This window comes from Sceloporus occidentalis, unplaced genomic scaffold, assembly GCF_023333645.1.
Source record: "Sceloporus occidentalis isolate IW3139 unplaced genomic scaffold, rSceOcc1.0.p SCAF_1, whole genome shotgun sequence".
In the NCBI taxonomy this organism is placed as follows: Eukaryota; Metazoa; Chordata; class Lepidosauria; order Squamata; family Phrynosomatidae; genus Sceloporus; species Sceloporus occidentalis.
In genome coordinates this window covers 43,476,918-43,493,511 of record NW_028316981.1, presented here as the reverse complement: position 1 = coordinate 43,493,511, position 16,594 = coordinate 43,476,918, and the positions used below count along the sequence as shown (strand labels likewise).

The 16,594-nt window shown below is 41.0% G+C and overlaps 1 protein-coding gene across 6 annotated transcripts in view; it reads right to left on the bottom strand.

Annotated features, from left to right (window-relative positions):
* LOC149321341 (contactin-4-like) overlaps positions 1-16,594 on the bottom strand; it is a 700,468-nt gene that overhangs the window by 249,436 nt on the left and 434,438 nt on the right. For all 6 annotated transcript variants that reach the window (XM_089519801.1, XM_089519827.1, XM_089519837.1 and 3 more), the window contains one exon: positions 2,247-2,342. In XM_089519801.1, the coding sequence (XP_089375927.1) occupies positions 2,247-2,342 (96 nt within the window). The remainder of the gene's footprint in view (positions 1-2,246; positions 2,343-16,594) is intronic.

Sequence of the window (16,594 nt, the reverse complement as noted above, 5' to 3'; positions counted from 1 at the left end):
AATTCAAGCATATTCCCAAGATGGTTTATGAGAAAACCTAATTCCATACATTACTGTTCAGAAGAGGTTTGCCATTGCTTTCCCCTGAGGCTGAGAGCATGTGACTTGCTAAGGTCAGCCAATAGGTTTCCATGGTGGAATGGGGAATCAAACCCTGATCTCCAGAGTCACAGTGCAACACTCAAACCCCACCTCCTGTAATTTTATCACTTTTTATATTTTCTTTTCCAAACAGCTTGAAGCAGATAGCACCATACAGCAAAAGGAAATAACAATGAAATATTCAGCAATGTTAAACTTGTGAAGAAATTAAATCACAGCTATTAAATTCCAGTTCAAACTCTGCTATGTACTTCAAGAAAGTACATAGAATGTAAATTTACTAGGATATATGCACAGGGGAGAAGTCTGGCTTCAGATCAGGACTTCTTCTATCTGATGTGGCAAAATGGTAGGGGATTATTATTATTATTATTATTATTATTATTATTATTATAGTTTATTTATAACCCCCGCCTCTCCCACGGATCGAGGAAGGATTACAACCTTAAAAGATACTTAGTACAATTTACAATCAATACAACAATAAAATACTAACACTGAATTTACCAAGAATTCCTATTAGTTCTCTAAAAATTACAATTAGCCAACAATCATAGTCAAGGAAGAGCAGTCATCATAACTTTTTTATATGGAATTCAGTGAATAAGCTTGCTGGAAGAGATCCATTTTGAGTGCCTTCTTAAAGGCCTCTAAGGTAGTAATGAGATGGATCTCTTCTAGTAGGTCATTCCATAATCTTGGGGCCACAGGAGTGAATGCCTTATGTGAAGTTGTCATTAACCTGGTATTATAATATTCTAGTTAAAAACTTCCCAGATGTTCTGAGAGTGCAGGACGGATTATGTAGGGAGAAGCACTCCCGCAAGTAACTCGGGCCCGAGCCATGTAGGGCTTTAAAGGTAATAACCAACACCTTTTATTGTATCTGGAAGCTAATTGGCAGCCAGTGAAGATATTTCAGTATTGGTGTTATATGGTCAAACCTAGATGTTCCGGTGACCAATCTGGCTGCTGCATTTTGAACCAATTGAAGCTTCCGAATTTGGTACAAGGGTAGCCCCAAGTAGAGCGCATTGCAGAAATCTAACCGAGAGATTACCAGTGCAAGTACTACTGCTTCAAATTCTTTTCGGTCCAGGTAGGGAAGCAGTTGGCATATCAACCGAAGCTGATATCAAGCACTCTTGGCCGTTACATCTATTTGGGATTTCAATTTTAAGGACGGATCCAGGAGTACTCCCAAACTGCAAACCTCGTCCTTTAGGGGAAGTGTGACTCCATCCAGGACTAGGTGACAAAACTCGATCCCTGGACTTGGGGTACCTATCGCGAGTACCTCCGTTTTCTCTGGATTCAGTCTAAGTGTTTTCCCTCATCCAGCCCATTACTGATCCAAGACAGGCAACCAGAGGAGAGATGCCATCTCTAGTCACTGCAATAGTCGGGGACATAGAGAAATAAATTTGGGTGTCATCAGCGTACTGATGACACCGCACCCCATGTCTCTGGATGATCTCTCCCAGTGGTTTCATGTAAATGTTGAAAAGCATGGTGCCCTGAGGGACACCAGATGTCACCTCTCTCTTGGAAGAGCAACTGTCCCCCAGCATCACCATCTGGAATTCCCCCAAGGTGCATGGGACTGGCACCACATTTGTGCCAACTGACTACATCTGCTTCTTTCCTTCCTAGAAATTCACCAGGAATTGGAAGCAGCAGTCCATGGGCCACTTACTTTGAGTATCATTGTTCTAGATTTTGCTGAAAAATTGGGAAAATACTGCTTAAAGTATATATACCTGTCCCTTTTTATCATGCACATGTTTTTGCCTAGAAAATTAATTATCTTTTTGTATAATTGTGGATATAAGGAGTATTTGCTTTTGTTTTTCATTTTTAGTCATGAGAAATTTTTATTTTTTTACAGGGGAAAGAAATATGAGCATGCCGTTATACAAAATATTATCCAGTAAAGCTGTACTTTTGAGTGCCTGCTAAACATACTGTAGTAGTTTTGTCATGATTCAGTGGGGATCTGTTTGACTCAGTTCAGGTACCATGAATAATTATATGTATGTAAATTCCATTCTTTTCAGTAGGACTTACCAATACTTTTTTAAAATTAATAAGCATTTATTTGATTTCCAAAAGGAAGTGAAGTTGATGGCATTTATACTACTCACCTCCAGAATGTGGTGGCGGCCCACACAGCAATACCATCCCTTGTCCTTGTCGGACAGACACTGTACTTCTTGTTCTGGTTTTGAATTTTTCAAGATCTGTAAGGAAGAGAGGAATAAGTAAATGTTATTGCATTCAGTTTCCAAAAAGGAAAGGAACAACAACTATTCACTTAATTTGAGTAGAAAACATATAAACAAGTAAAAACAAACAAACAATGGAGGCTGGGTCCTGAAAATATCCACCTCTTTACAGACAGCTTTCTTGTCCCTATGCAGCAGTGTTGGTAGAGTACTCCCTCTTTGTCCCCTGCTGTACAAAGCTGGTATTTCACAGCAAGGATTCCAGATGTGAAGTACTGCAAACATAGAACCACAGCCAGGGGCATTCACACTTACTTTTTTGTCCCAAGGAGATCCGCATCTCTGCAGTGATGCAATACCGAATCAGTGTTCTGGAAATCTCTTTGCAGCATTTTACCCTGTTGCCATTTACATTTGCCATCAGAGTGATTTAAAATGTAGGCATCTCTATTTCCGGAAATGATGCAGCATTATCTGTATCGCTTCAATAGTGTACTCTTACACCACTGAAGATGCGGATCATTGCGGCTCTTACAAAAAAAGACACAGGGAAAAAAACCCAGTATCAAATATATCAGATTGATTGGGGTTAAGTGGGTTTTCTGGCAGCCCCCCCCCCCCCCCCCCCATAAACTACACCGAGTGCAATCAGGGCAAATGTGAATGCCACAAACATAACCTGGTTTCACACCACGTTATTTTCTTAGTGTCAATGGGATCATAGAGTTTGGTGGCCACCTAGTTTCAGCTCATGTAGCTACAGAAAATCTGGAACTACAGCATTTCTAGCTAGAAATCTTTAGCCTTTGCCTGAAGACTTCTTGAAAAAGGAAGAAAACACCCTGCCACCAAGGTAATTGGTTAGAGTGTCCAATTGTCTTTTTCCTATATAAGTTTTACCACTGAAATGGTAGACGACTTAACCAATTAAAGGTAATATTATACCACAATTTACTATTCTGTAGCCAAGCTTTATTTGATTTTGCCATGCCCCTTTAGGTATCAGAGAATAATACTTTATCTCCTTCTGTTATTCCATAGATCAGATCTCCAGGTATATGGAAAGTGTTATCACCATTCGCCTCAGCCTTATCTTGTCCTGCCTAAACATGTCCAGTTCATTCATTTTTCCCCTCATCACATTTGTTTTCCATTCTACCAACACATCTTTATAGCACTTTTCTCAATCTGTTCTAAGTTGTCTCCATTCTTTTTGAAGCTTGGCACTGAGAACAAGACACTATACTCACAATTTGTTCTGTATAGTGCGTAATAAGGTGAAAAATGATTTACAATGAAATGTAATATGGATGTCAGATTTGAACAAGCCATTCTCTGCTTTTAGAGAGCATTCTGTAGCTCACTTCTGATCAGCAACCATCTCTATTGTGGGGCTTTTTTTCTTTCCCAAATAACTATCCTCCCCAATATAACATATTTAAGAGGCAGAATGTATGGCTTGTAAAGGGGTCTGAGGTATCAAAAGGGAGAAACAAAAACTATTTGTGATATATAAGAAGTCACTTGATCATAGGCAACAATGCCAGTATATTTCTGCTATATAGTGTTTCACAAACTCAAAACTGTGCATTGTGTTTGTCAGAAATCCATTTTACACGTGATCTGGGTCAGATTTCATGGGTTTAACTGATTCTGTTACTTGTCTAATGCACTAGAGTTCACAAAAATGTAGATCTGTAGTGGATATTTCATTAATACATGCATGTTTGTATGCTACACAGCTGGATGCCCACCCACAGAAACTGAACAGCAACTCTATAGTAGCCATATGAACAAACATCTGCACACACACACACACACACACGGCTTGGGTTTTCTCTTGAACTACAACATGTCTCTGAGAAGTCACTCCATCTTGAGGAGAGATTGGTCGGATTCATACCTGTGTTCCCTTATGAGCTAGGTAACAGTATACTGAGAATCAGGAGCCGAGACTGCTAAAATCCCCTCTACTAAATCTCTCATTCTATTGGTGACTTGTGAGAACTATACAAAGAAAAACTTCAAAACGGCAAATTCTCCTTCCCAACAATACCAGTCACTCTGAAATATCTCTTCTGTTTCACTGCTTTGTACATTACGCACAAGCTTATTAATTGCCAAGGTTACTATTGTTGACCCAGCCAATGGCACCAGTTATTGATCAATTACCAGGAGAATTTGGTGCAAGAGCTCCAACAGCACTGAGTCACCCTCAGTGGCCTCTTATCTTATAAACTTGCTTGCTTTTAAATTCTCTCTCTCTCTCTCTCTCCCCGTCTTTTTTTAAAAAATAAAAAGCTTTTAGAGCAGCTCAGCCTTTGCTTGCTGATCTCAAAATTGTTGTTCAGCACAGCAGAAACCCTGGAAAATACACAGGAGATAAATATATTGAACAGTTGGCAAGTAATTATATTGTTATAAAGGTGAGAAATTAGACTTTGATTTTTACCCCTCTTTGGTCTCCCCCGCCATTAAAAGGTAAAGAATACAATGGCTGTGGCAATACATCTTACTCTTATTTCCACACACACACACACACACACACACACAATTTTATTTTTCAGTTAACCCAAAAAATTCTTCGGAATACAGTCCCATTATGGTTTTTTTGATCGAATGCAACAAATTATCCTTGTTCACCTTTGGCAATCAAACAACGCCTAGAGAGATAGACAGTCTTGCCCTTGTTTTAGACACACCAATATAATGGAAAGCTAGGACTACTATGCATTCTCTTCCTTTCTCTTCTACTCCCCTTCTTCTGATACAGGCTCAAATTACCCACTGGACTGATCCATTGTCGATGGTTGCATTTTAAGCAAAGAAGCAAACTAACAAACAAAGGGACCATGGGAGGATGCAGATCAGTGCATCAGTAAAGGCAGAAGGGCTTAATTTCCCAGCCCATATCACACAAAAAAATGCCCTTTCAGCTTTGCCCCAGAAGAAAAGTGTTATTGACATAAATAACAGTTTTTCCATAGCATATTTCTAAGGAGGTCAGGGTTACGGGCTAAATAGAAAAGGACTATGAAAACTCCATGTTGTCATGTCTTCTCCATTCCTTTAAGTGTTTAACTGGCAGTCTTGTTTCTTAAAACATTATGATGTGATAGGGAGACCCCCCACATTTAGATAAAAAACAAATTTTCCCTTATTTAGATGCTAAACATGCTTCACATCTTTGAAAAGTGGTGGAAAAAAGCAGGAACAATGGGAAAATACCACTTCTGATCTTTCTCTCTGTGCAGGAGAAAGAAAGAGAGAAGAGAGAACTCCAAATAGGCCCTATAGGTGGTCAGAATACTTTATATGATTCCATTCCCCTCTGTTATATTCTCCCCATTCACTTTCTATAATCAGAAATAAACTTGTGATATGCTTGATTTATTAGCATACACAACTTTCCCAGTCCATTTGTACAGATGACAATATGAGTATCACGGGAGAAAGATCCATAATTTCCCACTTGGCCCTGTTTTGGCTGCAGCCCTGTCACTAGCTGAATTTGCTTTAAGATGTAATGCATAAACATTATAAAACTAATATGCCTTCTTCACTGTAGTCATGGATTTCATTACTGCATCCTGTGTGCTAGTAAAACCAAAACAAACATAAGAGTTATTTTAAAGAATTAACACTAATAGCGTTTTAGGAAAGCACAACATTTTCTCCCAAACTTTTAGTAGAACTTGGAAAAATATATATCCCCCCCCCAATAGATCATGATGTGGGGAATTCTGGGAGTTATAGTCTAAACAATGACTTTTGCAGGCTCTTCTTCTACACAGTTACTGGCGCATAACAAGTGTATTATGTACTTCAAATGGGAGACTGGCAAAAGACAGAATATCTCTACCAAAATGTTGAATGCAGTTTTGATTTCTCCCCTGAAAACTGTTTTATTACCAGAGAAGTAGTCTGACTAGTTTTATGTTTTCCATTTAAACTATCTCTCAAAGGTTTACCACTTACCGTTGAGAATCCTCCAGTTCAACAATGTGGGAGAGTACTGCGTGCACTACTATGAAGATCAATGGTCTGACACCAGTGAAGAAAATGAAAATAGCACCTTGCAGCTTCAAATGGCTGTAAATTATAGTACAATACAGACAGTGCAGCCATGGCAAGAGGAGCGTACAAGCCCTGTACGACATTCTCAACCTCTTAATGATGGCTGGGAGATTGGGCAGCATTACATCTGCCCTGAGGCACTTATAGAATACAGGGCTTTTTGAGATGCTAGTTCACCTTTTGAACCTGGTGGGGCTGTGAGTGATTTCTGGATAGACACACTCACTCTTGAGCCAGTGAAATAAATGTGGGATCTTAAGATCTAGTCACTGACTTCCCTGCATTATGAGCAGGGAGGAGGTTTGAACTGGAGGCTGAGACTTCTCCAAATCATGTCATGTCTGAACTGCCCCACAGTGACAAAGGAATAATGGGAAACAACAGAAATTTATTGTAGCTTCATCTACAAAAGTATGTCTTCTCAACCTGTGTGAATACTGCAAAGTGAACACACAGCAGTACAGATACAATCTATACAGTTTAAGGCAATATCCAATAGCTATATTGGTAATCCAGGGGAGAGGTGGAGTTGATGGCTGCATATCTGCCTGCCCCCTTACCAATGATTGGCTGTTATAAGTGGTCCTGGGCACACAAGGTCCCTAAATACATCCTGTTGGCCAGGGGAGAATGGAGATGTACCTGGGAACCCCTGGTTGATGAAGCACACCAAAGGGCAAAGGCATTGTACAAGGGGATACAGGATACTTCCTTCCACTATGGTCTTAAATGAATTTACACGTATAAATGTCATGTTGGTATAACTCACCTACAGGATTATGGCCAAAGCCAACTCCTGCTCTTGGATTGAACTGATGTGATAACACCCACCAGTTCGATTTGTATTTAAGCTCTCTGTATTGTGCCAGTTTAGAAGTGTGCATAAAGCTCCTCAAATAGGAGGGGAACACATTTATTTTTGATTGGCTGGCCATTATATGTCCGAAGGCACAGAAATGTTTTTTGGTAGTTAGGGATGATCTTTCTAATCTTCTAACACATACACAGTCAGCCCTTCTTATACACAGATTTCTTATATACGGATTCAAGCATCCACTATTTGAAAATGTTCATAAAAAGTATAAATTTCAAATATCAAACCTTGATTTTCCATTTTTTATAAGGGAGACCATTTTGTTATGTCATTATATTTAATGGGACTTGAGCATCCACAGATTTTGTTATCCAAGGGGGATCTTGGAACCAAACCCCAGCATATAACAAGGGTCCACTGTATTCCTAATAGTGATTTATTTCTGGAACAGTTGTTTTGCAGATGGCAAACCTATCGACACACAGTATTTCTCCTGATGAGAACAAGAACCCAGTTTTCCTTCATACTCTTCCTCGTGAAGTTCCATCTAATGAAAATCTTCTGGAAAATTGCATTCTGTAATCCCTACATTTGTAACACATGTTTAAACTGGAATAGGCTTTATTTATTTATACTTCTGTAACATTCCTTACATTCACAGGCTAGAAATACATATTTCTCTTATTTACAAGCTAGAAATTGAATCAGAGATACCAGTTTCTGAAATGTTCTATAATTTATAACATGCAAGAGATGAGAACTCTTTCTGCCAGATGCAAATCCTTCTAATTCTGCCCATACTGTACCCTATAAACATATGCATAGTTGTGAAGTCGAAGGCTTTCATGGCTGGCATCCATAGTTTTTGGTGGGTTTTTCAGGTTATGTGGCTGTGTTCTAGAAGAGTTTATTCCTGAAGTTTCACAAGAATCTGTGACTGGCATCTTCAGAGATTGCGACCATAGAAATGAACCTATCACACTGTTTTTTTTTTTGGCACAACTTGTTCAGAGGAGATTTGCCATTGGCTTCCCCTGAAGCTGAGATGGTGACCTGCTCAAGGTCACCCAGTAGGTTTCTGTGGCCAAGCAGAAATTTGAATTCTGGTCTCCCGGTGTCCTAGTCCACTACTCAATGGTAGCTTTTAAATATGCATGTATATCTGTCAACACTACTGCACCAGGTCTTAGACTAAGAGGTTCCCAATCTAGAGGGGCAAAATATCCCTAAGTCAAAACTATCAGAGGGTTTTCTTGTCAAGATTTGTTCAGAGGGGGTTTGCTATTCAAGCCTTTCTCTGAGACTGAGAGAGTGTGACTTGCACAAGATCAGCCAGTAGGTTTCCATGGGTGAGCAGAGATTCAAACATTAGTCTCCAGAGTCACAGTTTAATGGCCAAACCACTACACCACACTGGCTCTCTGGTGTGCATAATCTACAGTTATTTGCATGTAAATCACTCTCTCTCTGGCTTTACTTCGCGAACGAAGATTCAGGAAGGTCTCATCCTGTGTTTTCTACAAGCGTGTTGATGACTAAAAAGCCAGTCCAAGATAAACAAGTCCGGTTGCAGAAAGCACAACAGGAAGTCTCCTTGGGTGATGTTTCTGGGTTGCGGTTCTTTCTGCGTTGTCGTTTCTCTTCGAGACTCGTTTGCTGTGAGCTTTCAAAAAAGGCTACAGCAATGTGCACAGTGTGTCTCCATGCCTCCCAATGCGAGGCCAGGGCGGACCATTGTTGGTGATCAATTTGGCTTGAGATGTTTTTCAGGGAGTCCTTGTATCTCTTCTTTGGGGTGCCCCTCTTACGCTGACCCATGGTGAGTTCACCGCAGAATACTATTTTTGGCAGGCGATGGTCCTTCATCCTAGAAACGTGTCCTGCCCAGAGCAGCTGCGTCCTCAATAGCATGGCCTCAATGATGGTGGTCCCTGCTTGCTCAAGGATAGCAACATTCGTTACATAGTCAGTCCAGTGTATATTTAGAATTGTGCGTAAACAGCGTTTATGAAAGCATTCAAGGAGTCGTAGGTGTTGGCGATAGGTGACCCATGTTTCAGACCCATAAAGGAGAATAGACAGTACAATGGCTCTATACACACTGATTTTTGTGCTTCGCCTCAAGTGTTTGTTACTCCAGACTCTTTTGTGAAGCCTTCCGAATGCACTATATGCCTTTGCTAGTCTGTGATCTATCTCTCTATCAAGCTTGGCGTCTGAGGAGATGATGCTTCCCAGGTAGGTGAACTGCTGGACAGACTTAAGCACAGATGTGCCTACAGTGATGTGGGGATGGTAGTGTTCTTCCTGAGGTGCCGGCTAGTAGAGAACTTCCGTTTTCTTCAGACTGACTTCCAGTCCAAATAGCTCTGCAGCTGTTGCAAAGCAAGATGTTAGGCGCTGCAGAGCTGCGTCCGTATGGGCAACGAGGGCAGCATCATCAGCAAAAAGCAGCTCACGGACTAGATAGTTTAGAGTCTTAGTACGAGCCCTCAGACGACTTTAGTTAAACAGGCTACCATCAGTATGGTAGCGTATATAAAATGCCGTCTTCTTCTTCAAGATCTGCCATAGCCCTTTGGAGCATCATGCTGAAGAAGATTGTAAATAGAGTTGAAGCGAGAACACAACCTTGTTTCACACCATTAGTTATTAGAAAGGGCTCCGAGAGAGCGTCACCATATCTGACTTGACCTTGCTGGCCTTCATGTAGCAGGATAATCATTTTGAGGAATTGGGGGGGGGGGCACTCTAGTTGTTCCAGGATCTGCCACAGACCTTTTCTACTCACAGTGTCGAAGGTGTGCATAATCTAGTTATTTGCATGTAAATCACTAACAGAGTGTGGAACACAAACTTCAGCTTATTAGAAATGAAGTGAAAGTGCCTTCCATGTTCCCTAAAAGGCACAAGGTCCTTTTCCATTTTTTAAAAAAAGAATGGCGTTGAGAGTCTTGTGGATGTCCAAGTTCTAGAATGGTATATGTGTTGTTGTTAGACCTCTTGAAGTTTCCCAGCCATGACTGAGAGAGAGACATGAAATACAAATAAAAGGAAAGCAAGGCCAGGTGAGAGACAAATACATATATGTGTGTATGTTTGTGCATTTCTAAGATTAGGAATTGAACACTTGAAAAATGGACAACCAGAAGCTTAAGCAGCTGAGATTTTGGGGAGAAACCTAGATACAGCTTTGTCCCTCCTTGATAACATAACCTGTTGTGTACATTATAAATTTAATGTATTGTATAATACATACACAGTGAAAAAATTGTGAGGAATTTATCAGAAGGAGCATTTTGAACACAAGGTTAAAAGACAAGAGGTAGTGGAGAAGAGAAATTTTAATCCAGAAACAGGAACAGTGAAGTTTTTTTTTGAGTGGAACACAGTGAGAGATCAGAATCAGCATAAAAACTGAAACTAGACTATTCGAGGCTTTAAACTAAGTAGTGGACGTTTAGAGCAGATAAGGAAAGATAATAGATGCAAGGGGAGTGCGCAGCAAAGAAGAGTGGTATGATAAAAAAAATGGATTAGGTGGAATATATTGGCAACAGAATTGTGAACAGATATGAAATGTAAAAAGTAAAAACTAAACACCCCAGATGGCAAAAACACTCTACAATGAGCTAAACAATTAGCCAGTGGCCGAACAGTAGATACAAGTATAGATTTCTGCAGTATTAAAAATTGGGTTGGAGGGTGCAGCTACAAAGCACCCCCACCATCTACAAAGACTGTGGAGAAGAATAACAACAAAATAACAACAAAACACAACAGCCAGGCGTGTATGAATGGTGAAACGAAGAACAAAATCATCAGTACCAACATAAAGGAAAAAAACCAGACCAGATAGAAAGAGAAACTATCTACTTTGGTTTTGTCCCTATCATATCTGAGACACTAGGAAAGCCATACAGTAGCTATTATGCACTACTGGAACTGTACAGAACCTCTTTTGAAATGGGGGGTAAGGGGGGGAGGCAGCCTTGTGGCCAGTTTAAACCAAAGATTGAAAGAACAATATCCTTTTTTGTTTTTTAAAAGATAAAATGTAAAGAGTGAATAGGAGTTAGGACCAAGAAAAAACAGTGAGGAATACCATCAGTATGCTTATGTGAAAAGGGCTGTGTGTGTGTGTGTGTGTGTGTGTCTACCTTGGTGGTCTCCATCCAATGACTAATCAGGGCTGACCCTGTTTAGCTTCCATGGTCAGTGGGGATTTGGTGTCTTCAGAGTAAGTAGGTACAGAACCAGAAATGGACTTGTACTTTTGACCATTAGAAAAGGGCAGGACCAAGTGAGAACAGAATCCTGATGACAGTAAAGCAGAGAGCAACCTGCAGTACAAAAACTATTGAAATAATCCAAACAGTTACTGGCAGTATATGTTCCTCGAGTTTTAGATAACAAAGAAGCCATTTGAAATAATACTTAACTAGGAGAAGATTTTAGAAAACTGCTTTAAGACGTACAATTCTTTGATACAAAATTAGAACAATTTGCAACTTCTAATTGTGAGGCATAATGTTGCACAAGCATCATGCAATGGAATTGATTGATGGGGTATTGGGAGAGGTTGCCAGGAAGAAGACGGGGAGGACCGACAGTATTGGATATAATCCAATGAGTTTATAATATTTAAAATAAAAAGAAAGAAGAAGAGCCAAAGAATGGGTGGATATATCATTGCATTGAAGATCATAAGCATTTGTACAACACTTTCAAGATCAAGGAGCACTTCATATACATTATCTCAATGATCTTATTGCACGGTGTTTCTTAACTTGTGGTCTGCGTAATGCCAAGGGAGACTGCAAAGGCTTCATGTCTTGAAGACTGATCATTTTACCTCCTCCCTGCAGTGGAGTGCCACATGACAGGAGCCAAGGCAAACCCTGGCTGGCTTGCTGGGCCTGAGTGTTACCTGCCACACTGTCATTCTGCTGGAGGGAGAGGTGGGTTGAGTTGTTGAGCAAACTGTGCTTCTCTCTCTTTCTCCCCTCCTTTCCAGATGGGGGCAGTCCAGTCTCCTCTCAGAAATGCTTCAACAACCTCTTTTTTGCTTTTTTCTTTCTTTATGAGGAGGGGAGGAAGCCAAGATGAGGCTGCAAGGGGAGCAGAAGTATTGTCTTCCGTGTGCAGAAATGTCTTTTATGACAGTGCTTTCCAGCCTGTAGCTTATGAGTTGCAATCTGCTCCAGCCTCAGAATGAATTGAGCAGCAACATGCATGCCAACCAGGTAGCCTTTTGCCTCTGCTCCTGTCACGTGGCTGTTCTGCTGTTGCTCAGCCCACATGATAGGAGCCAAGTCAAAGTCTGGCTGGCCAGGCATGCACATTACCATTAAATCTGCTCCAGCTCCAAACTGGCAGGAAGAAGCAGGAGATGTCTTCCCTCCTCCTCCCTCCTTGAGGGAAAGTTCAGTGGATGGTGTAATTGTTAATGGTTCAGTGTTCACGTGTTATTATTTGTGTTTTAAATCTTGAGTTTGGTCTTAGGAGGGGGGAGCACAGCAACAAAATCTATTTAAAGGGGATCAGTGGAAAAGAAAAGGTTAAGGACCACTGTTATAGCAATTGTAAAGATAGGTCAGCGTTGGACCTGCTATACAGTGGATGTGAGACTGAGACTGAAAGGGAGTGATTTTTCCTAACGCTGTCTGTCTGTCTATGAATTGAACAAAAGAGTTAAATGAAAACAGAAAACAATACTCTTTAAAGGAAGCCAGAAAGCATCCATTACAATGAGAAAGATTAATGTAACCAAGAAAAACTAGACTGGCAAAATAAATCAAAAATAACAGCTGAGAAGGTGGAGGACCAAATAATTGGACTCAAATTTTGAGAAGATGGAAGAGGGTGAGCTGCCTGGGGAAGAACTGCAGGTACAAAACAAAAGGAGGATAAAAGAATAGTAGAGGAAGAAGGGAAGGGAAGGGAGACGGTGGAATGTTAAATGGACATAGCTTTGCTAGACCTGGAAAGCAAAATACTAAGGAGATAGTATAAGAACAAGAAAAAGGGTGGGTTGCAGAAATAAACTTGTTGTTGTGTACCTTCAAGTCATTTTAAACATATCATGGAGGTTTCTTGGCAAGATTTGTTCAGAGGGGGTTTGCTTTTGTCTTCCTCTGAGGCTAGAAAAATGTGACCCATCCAAGGGGTTCCCCTGGTCAAGTGGGGATTTGAACCCTTCAAAGTCATAGTCATAGTCCAACACACAAACCACTACACCAAGCTGGTTCTTGCAGAAGCAAACTATGTAGAAGAAAAAGTATAACATGGACTAGAATTTGAAGAGTGGTTGGAAGAACAGGCATGCACAAAGTAGTCCCTCATCCAGTATCCTTAATTTATTCTGAAATCTGTTTGGGGGCCTTAATTGTTTGTATGAGAACACGAACATTTATTTATTTTATAGAACCAGGATATATTAATTTATATTTATGTAAAACTTAGATCCAGCCCTTCTAGTGCTTATTTACACTCAGGGAGGTTGACAACAAATAAAACCAAGATAAATAAAATACTAAACCAAAACTGTTACACTAATAGCAAACTGCTGCAGCAGATAAAACATTTTATGCAACTCATAAAACAAGGCAAATGGTCACATATGGCAGAATCCAACCAAAGTGGTTTACAACTGTATAGACCGGCATTATATGCTGGCCTCGGGGAAGAGTGGGGGTGTGGCATCTGCACGACACACATTCTGACGCTGCCCTGACGCGGCTGTCCTTCTGGCAGGGCTTCCTCTCGCTCATCTTCGTCTTTTAATTTCCGTTCAGCGTTCAGCGCCATGCATCATTACATCCGCTCGCCACTTTGACCATGTTTCTCCTTTATTATCATCCCTTCACTGGCTCCCCTTTCCCTTCTGTATTCAATATAAGCTTCTGTTGTTGACCTTTAAAGCCCTGCATGGGCTGGCACCTCTTTATTAATCTGAACTTCTTTCTCTTTACACTCCCACTCGTACCCTCTGTTCTAGTAGTCAAGGTCTGCTGTCCCAGCCTAGGATCTCCACTGCCCTGTCTTGGATTCGCCCCTTCTCACTTGCTGCTCCTCACTCCTGGAACGTTTTTTCCCCCACGAACACAGGTCATCACTTCTTTGACCACCTTTAAATCTGAGTTGAAGACTATCTTGTTCAGGGATGTGTTCCCAGGCACTGTGTGATTATCTGATTTTTGACTGGATAGTTGATGTTGTTGTTTTTAATTGTTGCCTGCTTATTTTAACCAATTCCATTATATATTATTATCTATTGTTTTATACATATTTTGTAGATTGTACCGCCATTGGCATGTTTTATTTTTATTGATTTGATCATTTATATGTACAATGCTGTGTACATTTACAGTACTATAAAAATAAACAACAACAACAACAACAACAACAATAATAATAAACCATACACCCGACTGCACAGCATGCAGCATCATGGTGCTCTTTTGGCGCTGCATTCAGTTGATGCCACACCAAAAGGAGCACCAGAAAGTGCCGGCGTGGTGGTAAAGGTGCCTTTTCCCTGGTGTGAAAAGGAGTGGTATTTTGCTGTTCCTTTTAGTGTTGGGGAAAGGCCAGATCAGGGCAGCAGCATGTAGTTCCCCCAGCCCTGATCCAGAGTTGAAAGGGGTGGCAGCAGGCCACTCCAAAGGGGTGGATTGTTTAGCCCCTTAGTCTCCTGATGCAAAGAATGTCCTAGTTGAAGTGGGACCATTGGGAAGGCCCTTTCTGTTGTGATCAACAATTATGAATTCACCATAGCTAGAATAGAGAGCTTGTCTACACTGGTGAAAAATGCTGTATTCACCCTGAAGCCTATAGTGGCAGTACTGATGATGTAAGGCTACTTCTGAGGAGGATCAGTAGTTTTGTGCCCTTAACCCAACTTTTCTCCAAAATAAGCAAAGCTGTAGGGAAATCCCAGTATTTCTGGGAAACCCTGGAGTTACTTCAGATTTGTTTGCCATGTGGAGAGCTGGATTGGACCCAGTTCAGCCCAGTTTGGTTGTCCATATGCCAAGAGCTGTGATATTATCCTTCCTTGCACTGAGCATCAGGAAAGAGGATGGCCTGTTTTCTGAGCCACCAACACTTCCTCATGAGCAAGAGCTCTGTGAGAAGCCTACCTGGTGTGCCACCAGTTCTGTTGAGGACAGAAATGGGTGCCCAGATTCCCTGTTGCTACCTGGGTGCCTGTTTCTCTCCTCAGCAGAAGTGTTGGCATGCCAGGCAGGCTTTACATAGGGAGGTGGCAGCAGTGGTTCAAAAATCAAACAAACAGTTCGGTCAGTGAGGCTGTTGCAGAGTTGGCCCAAATGGCCAATGTGCACAACAATGCAGTGTCATGCTGGATTCGTCTGGTGCGTGTGGTCACCATCATGGTCAGTCCAGGTCTGTTTCAAAGAATAATGCTGTGGACTGGCCCTAGACAAAGCAGCTGGTATAGATGCACCCAGAGGAAAATGTCTCTGCCAGATCTCAGAATGCAGCCCAGCTAGTAAGGGAGGATGTATCCCTATGGTATACTGGATGTGAGCACCTAGGGCCTTAATGCTCATCACCAAAACTCTGAACTGGTAGCCAATGCACCTCTTCCAGGACTTGTGTGATGTAACCCTTTCAGCAAGCACCAATCAGGGAAGGGTGGCTAACACATTGGAAGAAAGGAAGAGAATTCGGAAAGGAAAAGAAAGATAATCTAGAGCATAAATTCTCTGAAGATGCCAGCCACAGAGGCTGGCAAAATGCCAGGAATAAACTCTCCTAGAACATGGCCATATAGCCTGAAAACCCACACAAAACTATAGGGTATAAATTAATAGAATGAAATTCAATAGATATAATCACAAAATTCTATATTTAGGTCACAAAAAACAAATACACAAGTATAGGTTGGGGGATGCATGGCTCAGTGATACTACATGCGAAAAAGACCTTGGGATTATTTTTGATCATAAACTGAACATGAGCCAGCTATGTGATGCTGAAGTAAAGAAGATGAATGCTATTTTAGAAGGCATTACTAGAAGTATAGTTTCCATATTGAGGGAAGTAATAGTCCCAATATATATTTGTGCTGGTCAGGCCTCATTTGGAGTACTTCATTCAGTTCTGCTTATCTCATTTTAAGGAGGATATGGACAAACTGAAGCAGGTTCACCAAAGGACAACTAGGATGATAAGACGTATGGAGAACAAGACATATGTAGAAAGGAGGAACTGGATGTGTTCTGCATTGTGAAGAAAAGACTGAGGGTGACATGATTGCTCTCATTAAATACCACATAGCGATGACTGATGATAGAGAGGATTTAGTAGGCCTGTTCCCTGCTCCCCAAGACTGTAGGACCAAGTCTAA